This window comes from Anolis carolinensis, unplaced genomic scaffold (genome assembly GCF_035594765.1).
Source record: "Anolis carolinensis isolate JA03-04 unplaced genomic scaffold, rAnoCar3.1.pri scaffold_13, whole genome shotgun sequence".
Taxonomy (NCBI): Eukaryota; Metazoa; Chordata; class Lepidosauria; order Squamata; family Dactyloidae; genus Anolis; species Anolis carolinensis.
In genome coordinates, this window is record NW_026943824.1 from 7,374,060 (window position 1) to 7,395,808 (window position 21,749).

The 21,749-nt window shown below is 43.2% G+C and overlaps 1 protein-coding gene across 7 annotated transcripts in view; it reads right to left on the bottom strand.

The window, feature by feature from the left end:
• LOC100558781 (myosin-11) overlaps window positions 1-21,749 on the bottom strand; it is a 79,738-nt gene that overhangs the window by 36,101 nt on the left and 21,888 nt on the right. For 2 of the 7 annotated variants that reach the window (XM_062964555.1, XM_062964557.1), the window contains exons 5-14: window positions 18,976-19,078; window positions 18,469-18,489; window positions 14,033-14,125; window positions 11,908-11,971; window positions 11,437-11,535; window positions 6,118-6,261; window positions 4,928-5,023; window positions 4,390-4,508; window positions 822-974; window positions 562-735 (exon numbers count right to left, since the gene is read on the bottom strand). In XM_062964555.1, coding sequence (XP_062820625.1) covers window positions 562-735; window positions 822-974; window positions 4,390-4,508; window positions 4,928-5,023; window positions 6,118-6,261; window positions 11,437-11,535; window positions 11,908-11,971; window positions 14,033-14,125; window positions 18,469-18,489; window positions 18,976-19,078 — 1,066 coding nt within the window. Of the gene's footprint in view, window positions 1-561; window positions 736-821; window positions 975-4,389; window positions 4,509-4,927; window positions 5,024-6,117; window positions 6,262-11,436; window positions 11,536-11,907; window positions 11,972-14,032; window positions 14,126-18,468; window positions 18,490-18,975; window positions 19,079-19,775; window positions 19,824-21,749 lie in introns of those variants that run through there. The other 5 variants (XM_062964560.1, XM_062964558.1, XM_062964561.1 and 2 more) reach the window with 5 other exon arrangements.

Genomic DNA, 21,749 nt, shown 5'->3' on the forward strand with positions numbered 1-21,749 from the left:
CCCCCTGTGGCCGGAATCAAGCATACCCTCAAGAAGCTGGAAGTTGGAGAAGGTTTAAATTGCCTCTGTGTCTGTCTCTGTCTCTGTTCTATGTTATATGGCACTAGCTGTGCCCAGCCACGTGTTGCTGCGGCTAGGACTTTTTTTTCTTTTCTTTTTGTTGTATGAACGTAGAGGCATGGATGTGAGCGTGTGCTGTCCATTTTCAAGGTTGTGGGGCATTTAGTTTAGTTGTTTTGTCCGGTGCCGTGATTCCATTACCCTTTTATATATATAGATTGAATGTTTGCCTTATATGTGTACAATGTGATCTGCCCTGAGTCCCCTTCAGGGTGAGAAGGGTGGAATATAAATACTGTAAATAAAATAGATAAAGTAAATGCATGCTTGTAGAGATCCATGAAGGCCCAAACATGCTCGCACGAACCCATAAATTAGTAAATGCATACATGTAGAAACTCATCTATGCATGCACAAACTCATAAAGAAGCCAGTGCACGTATGCAAAGACCCATAAAGAACCATACGTGCATCCACAAACCCATCAATCCAACTCCTTACAGGTCTTTCGATCAGTTCGATGCAGGGCTGGAGATCGAGCCCGAAGTCGATGAAGTTCCACTCGATGCCCTCCCTCTGATACTCCTCCTGCTCCAGGATGAACATGGTGTGGTTGAAGAGCTGCTGCAGCTTCTCGTTGGTGTAGTTGATGCAGAGCTGCTCAAAGGAATTGATCTGGGGAAAGCAACGGAGAGCGTGAACGACCGAGCAGAGTAGGTCCAACCACGTTCCTCGTTGTTGGGCTTGGGGCTCCTCCGCACCTCGAAGATCTCGAAGCCAGCGATGTCCAGGATCCCCAAGAAGGAGGCTCCTTGTCGTTTGGTCTTATCCAGGGCCTTGTTGACGCGGGTCAAGATCCATCGGAAAAGGCGCTCATAGATGGCTTTGGCCAGGGCTTCGATGGCAAAATCCGCCTGAAATAAACAATAAATATCTATGGGGACAATCCCTGTAGGAAGAGAGACCTAAAGATCCCATATAAGGCCAACAAAGGGATCACAATGCAAACTGAGTCAGAAGTTGAGATCTGCAAAGTAAAGTTGTCCTCCTTTGGATATATTATTATCAGGAAATTGTCCCTCCGGGGCGGGCTGTGGTGCAGCTGGCTAGTAACCAGCTGCAATAAATCACTACTGACCGAGAGGTCATGAGTTCGAAGCCCGGGTCGGATTAAGCCCTCGACCATTAAATAGCCCGGCTTGCTGTTGACCTATGCAGCCCCGAAAGACAGTTGCATCTGTCAAGTAGGGAAATTTAGGTACGCTTTATGCGGGGAGGCTAATTTAACTAATTTACAACATCATAAAACTGCCAGCAAAACACGAGGAAAGGAATGAGGAAGTACAGCCACTAGTGGACGGTGAAGCAACAGCTCCCCCTGTGGCCAGAATCGTGAAGCTGGAAAAAATGTTAAATGCCTCTGTGTCTGTCTCTACTGTATGTTGTTTGTCTGTTGGCATTGAATTTTCGCCATATATGTGTTCATTGTAATCCGCCCTGAGTCCCCTTCGGGGTGAGAAAGAAGGGCGGAATATAAATACTGTAAACAAACAAATAAATAAATAAATAAATAAATAGAAATTTATAACATATTTTTATGGGTCTTAGTGTCGCACCTCAGAATAGTTTACCTTGCTATTGACACCAAGCCACACACAGAAGATAGTCTTTTGTAGTTTTATTGAGCAAAAGATATATATATATATATATATATATATATATATATATATATATATGCGCTAATAACGACTAAGGTTCCTTCAGACAGGGGGAAACTTTTTATCCCACCGCTGCCACCAATTTGTGAAGAGCTAATAACGACTGAGGTTCTTTCAGGCAGGGGAAATCATTTTTATCCCACCGCTGCCAGCAATTTGTAAAGAACTATTAACGACTGCCACAAATTTGGAAAGATGCAACCACCAATTGGCAAGGAGGTGCCTCCTATTTCAGCAATGCTCGACCACCAAAGACTCAGGGAGGAGACTTTTACTTTTTTTCCTTTCTTCTTCTTCACTTTAGATGATAGCGTAACTTAGTTTAGAATATATGCTACAGAGGCTTGGATGTTGAAAGAACAATAACAAGTTTATTTAGCACAGAGCTTAGTGGTTACAATGTTGTTTCTCAGAGGTATTCTTATTAACAGTTACAATACTAGAATGAGATGAATCAAACTCTCTAAAGTATCACTTCTTTTACTTAAAGTAGTTAAAACCTATTCCTCTGCTCCTTTTAAATTATTACTTCAATGGATCTCTGTGAGTCCAGCTGGGATTGGTTCCCAAAGTCTGAAACTTGGACTTCAAACAACAGTCACCCCTGTGATATACTATCACAGATTCTCTGTGCCTTTCCAGGACACAGACTACATTAAATAAGTCACCAAACCTATTTAAAACCGACTCAGAATGAACAATTGAGTCTCCTTGATCCCATCAACCTAGAATCAATCTTCCCTGTGCCTCATCAGAGCACAGACCGAGATTTGAACTTCCCTGGTTTCCCTGGAACCAGTCTATTCCCTGTGACTCTCCCAATCACAGACTGAACTCTCTTCAAAACATTCCCTCCTTTTTCATCCAGCTAGCTCCGCCCCTTTCTTGCTAGCTTTGAAATACAGTAGAGTCTCACTTATCCAACACTCGCTTATCCAACGTTCTGGATTATCCAACGCATTTTTGTAGTCAACGTTTTCAATACATCTTGATATTTTGGTGCTAAATTCGTAAATACAGTAATTACTACATAGCATTACTGCGCATTGCACTACTTTTTCTGTCAAATTTGTTGTATAACATGATGTTTTGGTTCTTAATTTGTAAAATCATAACCTAATTTGATGTTTAATAGGCTTTTCCTTAATTCCTCCTTATTATCCAACATATTCGCTTATCCAACGTTCTGCCGGCCTGATTATGTTGGATAAGTGAGACTCTACTGTATCTGTAAAATAATGTCCAGGGTGGGAGAAATAGTAATAATAATAATAATAATAATAATAATAATAATAATAACAACAACAACTTTATTCTTATACCCCGCCCCATCTCCCCGAAGGGACTCAGGGCAGCTTACATGGGGCAATGAACTCTTGTCTGGGTTGTTGTATGTTTTCCGGTCTGTATGGCCATGTTCCAGAAGTATTCTCTCCTGACGTTCCGCCCACATCTATGGCAGGCATCCTCAGAGGTTGTGACCTCTGAGGATGTCTGCCATAGATGTGGGCGAAACACAAGAGAGAATACGTCTAGAGCATGGCCATACAGACCGGAAAACATAGAACAACTCTGGGATCCTGGCCATGAAACCCTTCAACAACACATTGAACTCTTGCCTATTTGAGGCAAGTATGGATGTTGCAATTGGCCACCTTGATTAGCATTGAATAGCAATGCAGCTTATCCAACATTCTGCTGGCCCATTTATGTTGGATAGGTGAGACTCTACTGTAGTTACATTTCTACAAAAGCAGCTACGTTTCTATGGCAACCTGCCTCAGAATGCTGAGCTGGTTACCATCCCCCATGCGCTGGTAATTCTAATACTTACCCATTCCAAACATAAACACACAATTAAACATAATATCTGTAAACCAAAATTCATACTTCATTACAATATATAATATCAAAGCAGGCGAATATATAGTTCCCAAAGTAGTTGTAAAATAGGGTCTATAAATCTAATGATCCATAGACAAAAAGCAAAAGTCTATTCCCAAAGATACAATACTCCACAGGTTACAAGGATTCACAAGCAGGAGAATTTCCAAAGCATGAAGACACAGACCATCCACTCTGATGAAGCGAGAATTTGCTTTGACAGAGATTTGTCTCCCAACACACAGTTTTAAAAGCAACCCAAAAAGGCATTTCTCTTCCCTTCAGTGGCCTCCCGTTTTCCAGCTAATCTCAGGCTACGCAGAGGCATTCCTTTCCATTGCAAATGATCTGCCCGAGATAGCAATGGGGCTTCTTCACTGTTAAAGCCAAACAGCTCATTATCTTGCACCTGAACAGGAGCCTGAGACAAATCAAGCTCATTATTTCCCATGGGAATGTCTCCCTGGTTTTCATCTGTGACAGGCTAGTTCAGGAGTTCATCCACAGGCTGCGCTTCTTGCACTTCTGAACCAGCCTGTGTAACTCCATGATTCCCCATCCCCATGACATCATCCTGGAATTCATCTTGCATCCCATCCTCTGACTCCTGCATCTGTAACCCAAAATCCCCTTCCTCATCTTCACTCTGGCAGTGCTGCTGAGTCACAACACTTAGCCCCAGCCCAACCCCAAACATTCCTGGGAGGATTGCCTGCATGTGCCTCACCTGTTCCTTGGTCTGCGCTTTCTGCACCACGTCTCTCCCGACTTTGATCCTCGGCGTAAGAATCGCTCGCGTGAAATCCGTCACGTTGATTCCCATCAGGTGGCACACCTTCTGAGCCACTGCAAGAAGAGTTATTGTTGTTATTGTTATTCTTGTATTCTGGTTTTTGCATTTTACAGAAATGTGTTTTGATAGAAATGTAGAAGAATAGGTGTGTTGTTTTGTGAAGTGTGCTGGGGAAAACATTTAATTTAGTTGAAGCCAAGGCATCCACCTCCACTTGTTGTGGAAGACAAGAACTCATTGCCACCCAAGGCAGAATGACGCCGGTCGCCGGAGATCACTAGTAGGGTACATCTATACTACAGGGTTAATGCAGTTTGATCCCACTTTAACTGCCATGGCTCAATGCTATGGAAGTTTGGGAGTTGTTGTCAATACTCCCGGGATCTCATAACATTGAACCGTGGAGCTTAAAGTGGTGTCAAGCTACATTAATTCTGCAGTGTAGATGCCGCAAACCCCTTTTGGCCCTTACCTGTATCGTCCGGCATGGAGGCCTGGTCAGTGTTCCTCTCCTTCTTGAAGACGATGTTGCCCAGCTGTAGGACCGAGGAGACCACTCTCAGCATTGCTGCAAATAAATACATTATTATTATTATTATTATTATTATTATTATTATTATTATTATTATTATTTTATTGTATGACACAGCAAACAAGATAGACATGCTGGATTTCGTATCACAAAATCACAAGTCGAACACTTCCCAAGTGTCTAGGACTGTGTGGTGTATTTTTGGATGATGCGTGCAGATCCCTGTAGGGTGGCCTTTTGCATTTGGCAGATCGTGATTTTGTCAATGTCTATTGTTTCCAAATGCCGGCTGAGATCTTTTGGCACGGCACCCAGTGTGCCCATCACCACCGGGACCACCTGCACTGGTTTCTGCCAGAGTCTTTGAAGTTCAATCTTGAGATCCTGATAGCGGCTGAGTTTTTCCTGTTGTTTTTCGTCAATGCGACTGTCACCTGGGATGGCGACATCAATGATCCAAACCTTTTTCTTTTCCACAACTGTGATGTCTGGTGTGTTGTGTTCCAGAACTTTGTCAGTCTGGATTCGGAAGTCCCCACAGTATCTTTGCATGCTCATTTTCCAAGACTTTTGCAGGTTTGTGATCCCACCAGTTCTTTGCTGCTGGGAGGTGGGACTTGAGGCATAAGATTCAATGAATAATTTGGGCCACATAGTTGTGCCTCTGTTTGTAGTCTGTCTGTGCAATTTTCTTACAGCAGCTGAGGATATGATCAATGGTTTCGTCGGTTTGTAGTGCAGTTTTCTTGTACTGGTTTTTTGTCTGCTGTGCTTTGAGGAGTTTCTGATTTTTGACTTCAATCAAAGCAGGTTCTTCACTTTGCTTTCCATATTCTGCCAGGGCATGTTCTTCTTCTTTGACTGCTTGTTTGACTTGTAAGAGTCCTCTGCCCCCTGATCTTCTAGGCAGAAATAGCCGGTCAACATCACTGCGAGGGTGCAGTGAATGATTAATGGTCATGAGTTTTCTTGTTATTATTATTATTATTATTATTATTATTATTATTATTATTATATTGCATTAAGTCTTGTCATTTAAAGAGGTGCCAAACTGCATCAAATCCACAGTGCGGATGCATTCCAGGTATCGCAATTGGTCCAAGATGGCCACTGGAGCCTCCTACACTTACCAATCTGCTCCTCTTCATTGAACCCCATAATAGCCATGGCTTCAAGGGTCTCCTGGAACATTTCGTCATCTTGCTGGCTTGGAATGGGGACGTATCCGTTGGAGAGGAAGGTGTAGTTGTTGAAGTTCTCCAGCAGCAGGTCACCTGGAGAAATAAACCCATTCCACTATAATAATAATAATAATAATAATAATAAAAAGACACCTTTACTAACTATCCTTTGCAGTACATACAGGAAACAAAGCAACATAAACAAATACACAAAGACGTGGTTTGTTGCAGTCTGCACATAAAGTGCGTGCATATTACTTAACTGTAAAAAGATCCCACTTGGCCACCACGCTCACCAAGAGATGCAACAAAAGCAAAACATTCCCATCACATGCACCAGCTGTCGCATGTTCCGCTTTTTCACACAAAAACTAGACAACTACATCTGCTCCAAATGCAAACAGATGACTCTGATGGAGCAGAGGATCCAACAGCTCGAGCACCGTATTAAGACCCTCAAGGACATTCAGGCACTCGAGCTCTTCTTGGACACTGCACAACACGCTGCTGTAGATCAGCAGCCTGCATCACACCAACACCACCAAGACCATGATCAGGAACCTTATGGGGAGATCAACTCAAAGGTAGACAACCCTCAGGCTTGGAAGGAGGTCACCCATAGAAGGAGACGCAGGACCAGGCAGCCTCCGCAGAACTCCTCTGCTCAGCTGCATTTACACAACAGATTTGAAATTCTTACATCATTAACATACAATCAGGAAACACATCTTGTGGAGGACCACAGTTTCTTAGATACCACTCAGTGGACCATCCTGGATCAATGCGCAGGGGATAGCCCTGACGGGGACAGTGCATCACCACAGTCACACTTATGTAATCATGCAAATGCTCCATCCCCAATCATAGACCAGGAGCAACAGGAACATCCTTGGGAGAGTAATGGGCTCTCGGATGTATCTCAATGGATTGTCATTGATGAATGCACTGGGGATGTTGAGGAGGAGGACAACACTTTACACCTACATGATTCACTTCAACAGGAACACTCTTCAGGGGACATACACACTGTCTTGCACAAAAGGGACCCTGTCAATCCTCAAAGGAAACAGGTCTTGGTAGTAGGTGACTCCCTCCTTAGAGGAACGGAAGCCATCATTTCCAGACCGGATGGGATGGCTCGAGAAACATGCTGCCTCCCGGGGGCAAAAATACACCATATCACTCAGAGGCTCAGCAGGCTCCTAAAGCCCCATCACCCTCCCCACCTCATGTTGATTCATGTAGGTACCAATGACACCGCTAGGCATACTTTTCAAAAGATCACAAATGATTTTCGAGCTCTGGGAACAAAGCTAAAACTGTATAATGTACATGTGATCTTTTCATCCCTCCTCCCCGTGGTAGGACATGGCTCTACAAGGGCCGGAAAAATAGTACAGGTCAATAACTGGCTCAGAAAATGGTGTCAAGAGGAGCATTTTGGCTTCCTTGACCATGGTCTACTCTTCCAAGAGGATGGACTACTGGCAAGCGATGGGGTGCATCTCACACAAGTAGGAAAACATCTTTTTGCACACAGACTCACAAACCTCATCAGGCGCACTTTAAACTAAATCCACTGGGGGAGGGGAACAACAGCCTGGCGAACACTATATTACCCACGACCACAGGGAACCGCCGTAAGGCTAAACGGAGGGCTGCACAAACACAGCAAGGACCAAGTACAGAGAGCACAATAATCCCAAATAAACAGTTCGAGGGGAGGTCACAGGGGCTTACATGTCTTTACACTAATGCTCAGAGCATGGGAAATAAGCAAGACGAACTCCAACTCCTAGCACAGCACCACACATACGATGTCATAGGCATCACTGAAACCTGGTGGGATGACTCCCATCACTGGAATTTAACCATTGAGGGCTATAACCTCTTTCACAGAAATAGAACAAAGGGGAGAGGAGGGGGAGTAGCTTTATATGTCAAAAACAGTTACGTTGCAGAAGAAATGCAAGACTGTAATCCGGGAAACCAGCTTGAAAGCATCTGGATAAGAATCAAGGGAACCGGGACTCAAAAAGATCTTGTCGTGGGTGTCTACTACAGACCTCCGAGTCAGGATGAAGGACTTGATGAAGCCTTCTGTCAACAGCTGACCAAACAGGCACAAAGAAGAGATATAGTAGTCATGGGCGATTTCAATTATCCCGATATCTGCTGGAAAACAAACTCAGCCAAGAGTACAAAGTCCAACAAATTCCTCACTTGCCTTGCAGATAATTTTATGGTCCAGAAGGTAGAAGAGGCAACAAGGGGATCAGCAACTCTTGATCTAATCTTAACAAATGTGGAAGACCTGATCAATACAGTTGAAGTGGTTGGATCCTTAGGGGCAAGTGACCATGTGCTCCTGCAGTTTGCAATACAAAGGATTGCTGAAACTAAGACAAGTCAAACACGCATTCTGGACTTTAAGAGAGCTGACTTCCAAAAAATGAAGGAATTACTGAGCGGCATTCCATGGACGCCGATATTAAAAGACAAGGGAGTTAAGGATGGATGGGAGTTTTTCAAAAGTGAAATACTCAAGGCGCAAATACAAACAGTGCCAACAAAGAAGAAAAATAAGACAAGTGCAAAGAAGCCAGAATGGATGTCCAAAGAACTTCTAACTGAGCTAAAGCTCAAAAGTGACATGCACAAGAAGTGGAAAAGGGGAGAAATCACCAAAGAAGAATTCAAACGTATAGCCAACTCCTGTAGGGAAAAGGTTCGCAAGGCTAAAGCGCAAAATGAGCTCAGGCTTGCCAGGGACATAAAAAACAACAAAAAAGGTTTTTTTGCTTATGTTGGTAGAAAAAGGAAGAAAAAGGAGGCGATAGGGCCACTGCAAGGAGTAGATGGGGTGATGGTGACAGGGGATAGGGAAAAGGCAGAACTGCTTAATGCCTTCTTTGCCTCGGTCTTCTCACAAAAAGAAAGCCATCTTCAACCTCAGCAACATGGAATGGACGAAGGATTGGGGGAAATCCAACCCCAAATAGGGAAACAAGTTGTCCAGGAACACCTGGCCACTCTAAACGAATTCAAGTCCCCAGGGCCAGATCAGCTACATCCAAGAGTATTGAAGGAACTAGCGGAAGTTATTTCAGAACCACTGGCAATCATCTTCGAGAGTTCTTGGAGAACAGGAGAAGTCCCAGCAGATTGGAGGAGGGCGAATGTGGTCCCTATCTTCAAGAAGGGAAAAAAGAACGACCCAAACAATTACCGTCCGGTCAGCCTCACATCAATACCAGGCAAGATTCTGGAAAAGATCATTAAGGAAGTGGTCTGCAAACACTTAGAAACAAATGCGGTCATTGCTAATAGTCAACACGGATTTACCAAAAACAAGTCATGCCAGACTAATCTGATCTCTTTTTTCGATAGAGTTACGAGTTGGGTCGATACAGGGAATGCCGTGGATGTAGCATATCTAGATTTCAGTAAGGCCTTCGACAAAGTCCCCCACGACCTTCTGGCAAACAAACTAGTAAAATGTGGGCTAGACAAAACTACGGTTAGGTGGATCTGTAATTGGCTAAGCGAACGAACCCAAAGGGTGCTCACCAATGCGTCGTCTTCATCATGGAAAGAAGTGACAAGTGGAGTGCCGCAGGGCTCCGTCCTGGGCCCGGTTCTGTTCAACATCTTTATTAACGACTTAGACGAAGGGTTAGAAGGCACGATCATCAAGTTTGCAGATGACACCAAACTGGGAGGGATAGCTAACACTCCAGAAGACAGGAGCAGAATTCAAAACGATCTTGACAGACTAGAGAGATGGGCCGAAACTAACAAAATGAAGTTCAACAGGGACAAATGCAAGATACTCCACTTCGGCAGAAAAAATGGAAATCAAAGATACAGAATGGGGGACGCCTGGCTTGACAGCAGTGTGTGCGAAAAAGATCTTGGAGTCCTCGTGGACAACAAGTTAAACATGAGCCTACAATGTGATGCGGCAGCTAAAAAAGCCAATGGGATTTTGGCCTGCATCAATAGGGGAATAACGTCTAGATCCAGGGAAGTTATGCTCCCCCTCTATTCTGCCTTGGTCAGACCACACCTGGAATACTGTGTCCAGTTTTGGGCACCGCAGATGAAGGGAGATGTTGACAAGCTGGAAAGCGTCCAGAGGAGGGCAACTAAAATGATTAAGGGTCTGGAGAACAAGCCCTATGAGGAGAGGCTTAAAGAGCTGGGCATGTTTAGCCTGCAGAAGAGAAGGCTGAGAGGAGACATGATAGCCATGTACAAATATGTGAGGGGAAGTCATAGGGAGGAGGGAGCAAGCTTATTTTCTGCTGCCCTGCAGACTAGGACACGGAACAATGGCTTCAAACTACAGGAAAGGAGATTCCACCTGAACATCAGGAAGAACTTCCTCACTGTGAGGGCTGTTCGGCAGTGGAACTCTCTCCCCCGGACTGTGGTGGAGGCTCCTTCTTTGGAGGCTTTTAAGCAGAGGCTGGATGGCCATCTGTCGGGGGTGCTTTGAATGCGATTTCCTGCTTCTTAGCGGGGGGTTGGACTAGATGGCCCTTGAGGTCTCTTCCAACTCTACTATTCTATGATTCTATGATTCTAATAATAATAATAATAATAATAATAATAATAACAACAACAATAACAACAACAAGAAGTTTATCTCCCAGATGGGACTCAATCATAAAAACAACACATACATTACATAGCAACATAATAACACATTATTAAGCAAGGTAAAACAATACAATTATATAGCAATAAATAACACTATTCACTCGTCAGTCATTAAAATGCCACCAATATCCCATCGTCCCTCACTTGGCATTCATTCTCCGTCAACCTCATCCCTATACAAATGGATCTAATTTACATATGTTTTAATTGTTATAATGTATTTTAATGATGTATTTTATAGTATTAATTGATGTACTGTTTTTGTTTTATTATTAGGTTCTTGGCATTAAATGTTGCCAACTGCTGTAAGCCGCCCTGAGTCCCCCCGGGTGAGAAGGGCGGGGTATAAATGCTGGAAATAAATAATAATAATAATAATGCATTATGTGATATTAGACTAATCTCATACAGATGCAACTGCGTGGTATATCCATCAAGATGCATTACAAAAAAGTGGGATATAAACAAACATAATATTAATTAATATTAATTATTTAATATTAATATGCCTTTCAAATCTGTAGTGGGGAACGGGACAGTTGCTGTAGCATCCAAAGCAAGACTGATCCACTTCCATCACTTGCCAAAAAACAAATAACTTACTCTTCATTTGCTCGCTGGCCCCGGCAAGCAGATAGTAAAATATGTGGAAGGTCCGCTCTTCCCTGGCTTGGCGGATGGCGCGGGATTTCTCCAGCAAATCTATCAGGATCCGTTCAGGTGCAAAACATGGCGGGTTTGACTCCTCCATCCTTTCTTCCCGCTGAGTTTTTAATCCCTTCCCTTATAAGGAAGATCTTCCTCAATCCCAGTCTCCCTTCAAGTCTCCGTGGCCTTTTTGTGCAAAAATGCTTGACCCTCTTGGCCTCTCGATATTGACGCTGGCGGCATTTGTTTCTCCATGTAAACACATTTGCACAAACACAGCTCCGGAGAGGTAAACAAGGCAAGGGCAACACAATCAGGCGTTTACTGGAAAGACTTGTGTCCCTTGCAGAAACACACTCCGAAAAAACTTCTTCCCATTTCTTATGGCACAAAGCATTGTATTCAACGCCATTCTGAAAAGGATACAGGTTTCGATGTTGGCTCCCACGATGTATCCGGTGACGTCGAAATTGATCCGGATGAATTTTCCCTGTAAACAAGAATAAAGGATGTATAGTACACGGTTCAAAGGCTCTTGGAATTAGTAAACAATGGAACACAAGGACCTCCTGGCAGCAACCAAAAACCAATTAGATTTTATTTATTTATTTATTTATTTATTTATTTATTTACAGCATTTATATTCTGCCCTTCTCACCCCGAAGGGGACTCAGGGCGGATCACATTACACATATTAGGCAAACATTCAATGCCTTTTAACATAGAACAAAGACAAACAAACATAGGCTCCGAGCGGGCCTCGAACTCATGACCTCCTGGTCAGAGTGATTCATTGCAGTTAATTGCAGCTGGCTTGCTCTTCCGCCTGCGCCACAGCCCGGGCAACTTAAGTCCCGCATGTAAAAACCCACAAAGAAGCAAAGCCATGCATGCAGAGTATGCTAAATGCAAGACAAGGAAAGCACAGACTGGGACAAACAGACTTATTGGCATATTTTCCCATTTGTTGCACCATCTCTAACTTAGTGAATACATTGTATACTTTTTTGCATTTGTCAGAATGTTCCTTCTGATTTTTATTGCTACAAAATATATCAAGTTGATACTTTCCTGCATTTGTCACTTTCTAGTTATTTCCTAATTGTTTTTGCTAGAAAATATCAATTTAGGAGGAAACATCCAAATAGCTATACCTTGTCCCTATTGCATGCAGCGTTTGCAATTTTGCATCAGTAAATTGTTTTCACAAAGGCAAACATAAACATGTAATTCTATTTTAATGTTTACACTTTGTAGGGTTTTTTAAATTGTTTCTGCTAGAAAATATCAATTTGGGAGGAAACATCCAAATAGCTATACCTTGTCCCTATTGCATGCAGCGTTTGCCAGTCTTGCATCAGTGAATTGTTTTGATATGTAATTCTATTTTCATATTTACACTTTGTAGGGTTTTTTAAATTGTTTTTTGCTAGAAAATATCAATTTGGGAGGAAACATCCAAATAGCTATACCTTGTCCCTATTGCATGCAACATTTGCCAGTTTTGCATCAGTAAATTGTTTTGACATGTAATTCTATTTTCATATTTACGCTCTGTAGGGTTTTTTTTAATTGCAGCATTTTTTTAAAGTCATGAGCTGCTTTGGCTCTTGGCTCCTGAGATAAAAGTGTTATCAAAAAAATAAATCCCCTGCCTCTATTAATTATTATAAATTTACAACATATTTTTTAGAGTTTGGCTGACTCTCAGCCAAATTCAGCCCCAGCTCAACACAAAACATTCCTGGGAGGATTAATCTAATCATTCCTTTCCACCCGGTCTGTGATGTCAGGAGGAAGTCTCAGCCAATTGGAAGGTGGATCTTAGGAAATATCTCTCTTGACCAATCAGAGAAGAGAGTGGGAGATCTGAATAGCTTCCAAACTGTATAAAATGTAGGGTTGTTATATGTTTTCTGGGCTGTATGGCCATGTTCTAGAAGTATTCTCTCCTGACGTTTCGCCCACATCTATGGCAGGCATCCTCAGAGGTTGTGAGGTATGGAGAAACTAAGTAAGGAAGGTTTATATATATATGTGTGGAAAGTCCAGATATATATAAACCACAGATATATATATATATATATATATATATATATATATATATATATATATATATATACATTCCTTGCTTAGTTTCTCCATACCTCACAACCTCTGAGGATGCCTGCCATAGATGTGGGTGAAACATCAGGAGAGAATACTTCTAGAAGATGGCCATACAGCCCGGAAAACATACAACAACCCTGTGATCCTGGCCATGAAAGCCTTCAACAACACATTGTATAAAATGTGCTGCACTTTTCTGTATGATTTATGTCGGTTCTTTTGACGATTACGCTGTTCTGTCATCCATCTGGCCAGATGAATAAAAACCTTTGTTATTGCCTTCAAACCTGGTCATGTTTTTCCTGGCATTCAAAGTAGCATGGCATGCCGGCAACAGACCTACACTGGTGGCAGATAGCTGATTTCAATAACAAAAGCAAGGCAACAACAGCAGCAGCAACCTATAATCATTCCATTTTTGCATTGAATTTATGCAACTTACGAATCGGGAAGAATTGTCATTTTTCACCGTTTTGGCATTTCCAAAAGCTTCCAGGATAGGATTTGCTTGGAGGAGCTGCTTCTCCAATTCGCCCTGGAGAGAAATGCAAAAAAGTTAGTATCTTCAGCGACAAAAAACAAATGGACATTTTACTCACCTGGGAATAGTTACTCCTTTGAAACTATTTTGGGGGGCATTTCATGGCGAGTTTCATTTGGTTTTGGTCATTTCTTTTTCACTCAAAGATATCCGGGGGTTTTGCAGGAAAGGAGGTTGAAGCATTTTTATTTTAATTTTGCAAGGAAATGCGAATGAACCATTAGGGCAGGAAGTTGGTTTCGTATGAAATGGAAGCACAGAGCAGATCCTTTTGCGTCAATTAATAAGGTTAAAAGGCGGGGCTTAAAAAAATCGGGAGATGATACATGACTTATTTCTACATTCAGAGTTTTCTATCCTGTGCAAAACCATGCACACGCAAGCCGTGCAAAACAAAATATAACTCCAACGTGAACAAGTATTTTGGAAAGTAGAGCTCTCCATTGCAGAGTCCCATCTTCTGGGCCATCGATTGTCCCCTTCTTCCACTTGAGTCTCGCTTTTGCGAAGGGTCTGATGCTGCATTAACATACCATTTGCCATAAGTGCATGCATTGCATTGAGAGAGACATGCAGAAAGAAGGATGAAAGGGAAAGGGAAGGAATGGCATGCAAAGCAGAGCAAGAGGTCAACAGTGTCCATTGACTCCCATACAGTTTGGTCCCCTCTTCAGGCATCTCTTCTTCTCTCAGGAAGTTCCTTTTCTGGTGCAGTTACAACAGGCCCAAGGCTGTACGGTGCCTTCTTTCCACGGCTCAGTCGGAAAGTGAAAGAGCATCTCTCGGGACCCAAAGCCTGGGAACCGCTCGCTCGAACAGAGCTTTCCAAACTTCCTACGCTTTTGAGACAATGGATCATGACACGGCCATTTGGTTTCACTAGCAAATTGGAGATTACACCAACTTCTTAGAAGAATGTCATACAATATATATAACACTAGCTGTGCCCGGCCACGCGTTGCTGTGGCGTTGTCTGGTGGTGTTGGTGAGAAATTGTTGAGTTAGTGGTGGTATTGAATGTCCGTTGTATGGTTGTCTTTATGTTTAGTATGTATTTGGTTGTTTGTGTAATGTGAAAGTGGTGAGAGTAGAGGGGGTCTTTGTCGCTGTGTAGTATTGGATAGTATGCATATGTTGTCCAAGTGTTGTGAATGGTTAGATTGTGTCTTGGTGCATAGTAGAAAGGGTTGGGGTGGATGGCCATTAGGGGTGTCTCCAAATTATTGGATGGTATAGTTCTATGATGATGATGATGATGATGATTATTATTATTATTATTGTTGTTGCTGTTATCATCATGATTATTATCTTTATTATCATCATTATTATTATATAGTGGGTGGATGGCCATCTGTCAGGAGTGTTTGGATTGTGTGGTCTTGCATGGTAGAAGGAGGTTGCGCTGGATGATTCTTAGGGGTGTCTGCAAACATTAGGATTCCATGATATTGTTATTAGTATTATTATTATCAAGAGGCTGTATGGCCATCTGTTGGGAATGTTTGGATTGTGTTCTCCATGGCAGGAAGGGGTTGGACTGGATGGCCTTTAGGGGTCTCTCCTATCTCTGTGACTGTAGGATTCTATTATTATTTTTATGGTGGAGATTGTGGAGATATTGGCTGGCCATGGATGATGGGCGGGCGCTAGGACCCAGGGGACAGCTTTTTCCCATTGCCTGCCTTCCCTCTTGCCGACGGCCATTATGCTTTCTCTTTCCCTCCCGGCATGGCTCCCAATGATGCGTTGTGGGTTCTGTCCATGTGGAGGTGCGTGAAGTGATTTTGTGTTGTTTCAACCTTAAGGCGTGGATGATGGGTTGTGTTGTCAAATTTTGAGGTTGGGGGGCCTTTACTTTTGTTGTTTTGCTCGGTGCCGCGATTCCATCACCCTTTTATATATATAGACTGGCTGTGCCCACCACGTGTTGCTGTGGCAAAGTATGGTGGTACGGGAAATAAAGTATTGAGGAATTGGTGGTAGTTAAGGCAAAGGGTAAAGGTTTTCCCCTGACATTAAAGTCCAGTCATGTGTGAGTGTGCGGGTTGGTGATCATGTATATTTGTAAGTCAAAGAGGTGGCATTGTTCGTAGAGTCATTTGAGGTCACGTGGGTGGTATGATTGTATGGAGCGCCGTTAGTTTTGCGTCGGAGGAGTAGGTATTGATGTAGTGATATTTGGATGTTTTGGAACTGTTGGGTTGGGAGAAGGTGGGGTAATAGTGGGGGTTGACTCCGTTTCCCAAATTCGAACCTGCGACGTTTTGTTGGAGAAGTTGAGTAGGTTAGCGCTTGAAGACGGTGCGTCATTAGGGGATATTATGTTTTAAAGGTTGTGAATATACAATATTTGTGATTATTGGGGTTTTTTTGTCTGTTGGAGGTAAGTATTAATGTTGTATAAGAGATGTTGTAGGTGTTGTGAATGGGTAGAGATTACGTTATTATCGGCATATTAGAAGAAGAGTGGGAGGGGTCGGGTGGTGGAGCGTGTTGGATGGGCCTTGATTTTATGGGTGGAGGAGGAGGAATAAAAGGAGTGGAAGAGAAGAAATGGAGAGTTGTGGTCTTGTTTTGAAAGAGAAGAAGGGGGGTTGAGGGAGTTGAGGGAGGCGGCTTGGGGAGGGTCAGTCTCTCTCCGCCTCCTCGCTTTGTCTGGGGTTGCTTTTGCCTTCCAGGTAAGGGGACTGGCGGTGGGTTCTGTGTTGGCGCAGGCACAGCTCGCCTGTTGCGGTTTTTTGCCTTTTGTCGGCCGTGTGATTGTGTTTTTAATATAATGGTGTGGTATCATACTGGAGGTGGGGATGATGGTTTGTGTGGTGAATTTTCAAGTTTGGAGGGTTTGGGGTTTTGTTGCTTTGTGCGTCGCCGCGACGCCAAAAGCCTTTTATATATAAGAAAGACTAGCTGTGCCCAGCCACGCGTTGCTGTGGCATAGTCCTAAGTGGGATTTCTTTCGTGGAATTCAAGGTGGCCTAAGAGGATTCCCCTAGGTATGAAGCAGCCAGGCTTTGAAGCTGCAAGGCTATTCAATTGTATTCAAGTTGGGTACCAATGGAATCCCCTAGGTATGAAGCAGCCAGGCTCTGAACCTGCAAGGCTATTCAATGGTATTCAAGTTGGGTAACAATGGAATCCCCTAGGTATGAAGCAGCCAGGCTTTGAAGCTGCAAGGCTATTAAATGGTATTCAAGTTGGATACCAATGGAGTCCCCTAGGTATGAAGCAGCCAGGCTCTGAAGCTGCAAGGCTATTCAATGGTATTCAAGTTGAGTACCAATTGAGTCCCCTAGGTATGAAGCAGCCAGGCTCTGGAGCTGCAAGGCTATTCAATGGTATTCAAGTTGGGCAACAATGGAATCCCCTAGGTATGAAGCAGTCAGACTCTGAAGCTGCAAGGCTATTCAATGGTATTCAAGTTGGGTACCAACAGAGTCCTCTAGGTATGAAGCAGCCAGGCTTTGAAGCTGCAAGGCTATTCAATGGTATTCAAGTTGGGTAACAACGGCATCCCCTAGGTAGGAAGCAGCCAGGCTTTGAAGCTGCAAGGCTATTCAATGGTATTCAAGTTGGGTACCAATGGAGTCCCCTAGGTATGAAGCAGCCAGACTCTGATTCTGCAAGGCTATTCAATGGTATTAAATTTGGGTACCAATGGAGTCCCCTAGGTAGGAAGCAGCCAGGCTTTGAAGCTGCAAGGCCACTCCTTGGAAAGTGATGAGTGTTGTGGCCATATTTGGTGTGCGATTTGGCCCAGTGGTTTTGTTGTTAACTCAGTCCTAATTATGCACATTACATATATATATATATATATATATATATATATATATATATATATATTATAAGTAAGTATCTATATAGATGTAATATAATCATATAATCTGGATGGATGGCCATCTGTCAGGAGGGTTTTGACTGTGTCCTTCCTGCCCAACTGAAGGGGGTGGACTAGATGCCCTTTGCCTCCATCTTTGGGAGTGTTTGAACTGAGGCTGGATGGCTATCTGTTGGGAGGGTTTGACTGTGTCTTTGTGCCCAACTGAAGGGGGTGGACTAGATGCCCTTTGGGGTCATTTACAGTTTGGAAAGCTCTGCTCCAGGGGATTCTGGTTGCTGCAGTTCACCTCCAAAAAACGGCCCTTTCCTCTCTCCGCCAGCTCTGCAGACACAACCATTGGGGTGACATCTTTTGTTGAGATGTGAAGTGCAACAATTCCATGCAGACCTACAGTCGGTGAGTTGTTGTTGTCGTTTTTTGGCACACTACACACACATTGTACACACACGCGCGCGCGCACACACTACACACGCACGCTTGGCAAACCTGGATTACTCACGTAAGCAAAAGACGGCCCTTGCTGCGGTCAAACAACACGGCATAAGAGAACGGTCAGTATGCATTACCCAGCAGACCCCAATCAATACATATACATATATTCTTTTCAATAACATTTTGTACAGAGTGCACAACTGATCCCACTGAATGCAAAATCCTTTTGTGCTTGGAACCCAGTTTGCAGCAAATGGGGTCAGATGAGGACAAAAGTAGAGGCAAAGAGAGAGAAACGGGGGCATTTCATAGGCAAATAGGAAAGTAGATGAGTCACAATGCATCACTCTGAGGATGCAAGTCCTTCCAAGCCTTGGAGCCACTTATGGAAAGCTATGCGTCCCTCCCTCCAAACAAAGAGGCTCCTTTTCCATAAACAGCAGAGAGATGCGAAGGGAGATGTCGGCTCTTTGGCAAAAGGGAGGCTTGATGAATAACAGCTGCTGGGAGGTACCAATAGCCGGAGGAGAATTCAATTAATAATAATTAACATTGAAATAAATGTTTTAAATACCGTGATGCTGGTGTCCTTCTTGCCCTTGTGGGAGGAGGCCACCACGGCCAAATACTGGATGACCTTCTTGGTGTTTTCTGTCTTGCCGGCACCGGATTCACCCCTGAGGAGGAAAGCACAAAATAATAATAATAATAATAATAATAATAATAATAATAATAATAATAATAATAATAAAATGAGCACGCAAAGATACTGTGGGACTTCCGAATCCAGACTGACAAAGTTCTGGAACACAATACACCAGACATCACAGTTGTGGAAAAGAACAAGGTTTGGATCATTGATGTCGCCATCCCAGGTGACAGTCGGATTGACGAAAAACAACAGGAAAAACTCAGCCGCTATCAGGACCTCAAGATTGAACTGCAAAGACTCTGGCAGAAACCAGTGCAGGTGGTCCCGGTGGTGATGGGCACACTGGGTACCGTGCCGAAAGATCTCAGCCGGCATTTGGAAACAATAGACATTGACAAAATCACGATCTGCCAACTGCAAAAAGCCACCCTGCTGGGATCTGCACGCATCATCCGAAAATACATCACACAGTCCTAGACACTTGGGAAGTGTTCGACTTGTGATTTTGTGAAACGAAACCCAGCATATCTATCTTGTTTGCTGTGTCATACAACGTCGTTGTGTCAATAATAATAATTGAAAGCTATGGACTTGTCAACATCAGGAGAGGAATTTTCCAGGGAGACTCATTGTCCCCTCTGCTTTTCATTATTGCCATGATCCCTCTGTCAACAATTTTACAAAAAACAAATCTCGGCTATCAAACATCTAAGAATTCTCACAAAATTTCGCATCTGATGTACATGGATGACCTGAAGTTGTATGGGAAAACGGAAACTGAAATCCAGTCTCTGACTAACACTGTCCGAATTTTTAGCACTGATATCACCATGGAGTTTGGTTTGGACAAATGTTCAACAGTGGCATTGAAGAAGGGAAAAATCATTGAAAGTGAGGGCATAAATATGCCCAATGGCCAAACAATAAAGTGTCACCAGCCAGAGGCCTATAAATATCTGGGCATATTACAGCTGGACAACATCAAGCATGAACATGTGAAGACTGTGGTCAGTAAAGAATACACACAAAGGGTCAGAAAAATTCTCAAAAGCAAGCTCGATGGAGGCAACACCATCAAGGCCATAAACACCTGGGCCATACCTGTCATAAGATATACTGCTGGCATCATAAATTGGACACAGATGGAACTGGACAATTTGGACAGAAAAACAAGAAAACTCATGACCATTCATCACTCACTGCACCCTCGCAGTGATGTTGACCGGCTATATCTGCCTAGAAGATCAGGGGGCAGAGGACTCTTACAAGTCAAACAAGCAGTCAAAGAAGAAGAACATGCCCTGGCAGAATATGTCAAGCAAAGTGAAGAACCTGCTTTGATTGAAGTCAAAAATCAGAAACTCCTCAAAGCACAGCAGACAAAAAACCAGTACAAGAAAGCCACACTACAAACTAGAGCTAACAGCTGGCACAACAAAACATTGCATGGAAAGTTCCTTGACAAAATTGAAGGAAAAGCTGATAAGGGGAAGACCTGGCTCTGGCTCACGAATGGGACCCTGAAGAAGGAGACAGAAGGCCTGATCCTTGCAGCCCAGGAGCAAGACATCAGGACAAAGGCAATTCAGGCCAAGATCGAAAAATCAGCTGATGACCCAAAATGCAGACTGTGCAAGGAAACCGATGAAACCATGGATCATATCCTCAGCTGCTGTAAGAAAATTGCACAGACAGACTACAAACAGAGGTACAACTACGTGGCCCAAATGATTCATTGGAACTTATGCCTCAAGTACCACCTCCCAGCAGCAAAGAACTGGTGGGATCACAAACCTGCAAAAGTATTGGAAAATGAGCAGGAAAAGATACTGTGGGACTTCCGAATCCAGACTGACAAAGTTCTGGAACACAACACACCAGACATCACAGTTGTGGAAAAGAAAAAGATTTGGATCAGCCGCTATCAGGACCTCAAGAAACCAGTGCAGGTGGTTCCAGTGGTGATCAGCACATTGGGTGCCGTGCCAAAAGATCTCAGCCGGCATTTGGAAACAATAGACATTGACAAAATTACGATCTGCCAACTGCAAAAGGCCACCCGACTGGGATCTGCGCGCATCATCCGAAAATACATCACACAGTCCTAGACACTTGGGAAGTGTTCGACTTGTGATTTTGTGATATGAAATCCAGCATATCTATCTTGTTTGCTGTGTCATAATATAATAGTAATAATAATATTACCAAGATGCTGCCATGAAAGGGAGGTGGCAAGCCAAAATTTACACATTGAGAAACACCAGACCACAATGGACTCTGAGGCCACTTCTAAACCCACTTTGGGTTTTAATCCAAACTTTAAATAAGTTTTATTGACACTATTGAGCCCCAATTTGGGTAGATTCAGGATTCAGGACCCCGGAGAGCTCCATTTATGTTCATACAGAAAAAGATCAAACTTTGATCATTTGAAAACAATTGGATGGTAGAGGCTGAATGGAGCCAGCAGGATAGTTGTAGAGCATTGGGAAATCTTGCAAAAATATATTTCTTTGGGCAGATGGAAGACCCCGGATCTGGGGCAACATTCCCAAGTCAACCATCTTCTCAAACTATAGCTAATTCTTAAAGAAGGAGAAATATGGGAAACATGGGGAGAAGTTTCCTCTGGGTTTGCAAACTTGTCCTAATTTGGAGGGCCAAAGAGGCATGAAATAATCATAATAATAGGAAAG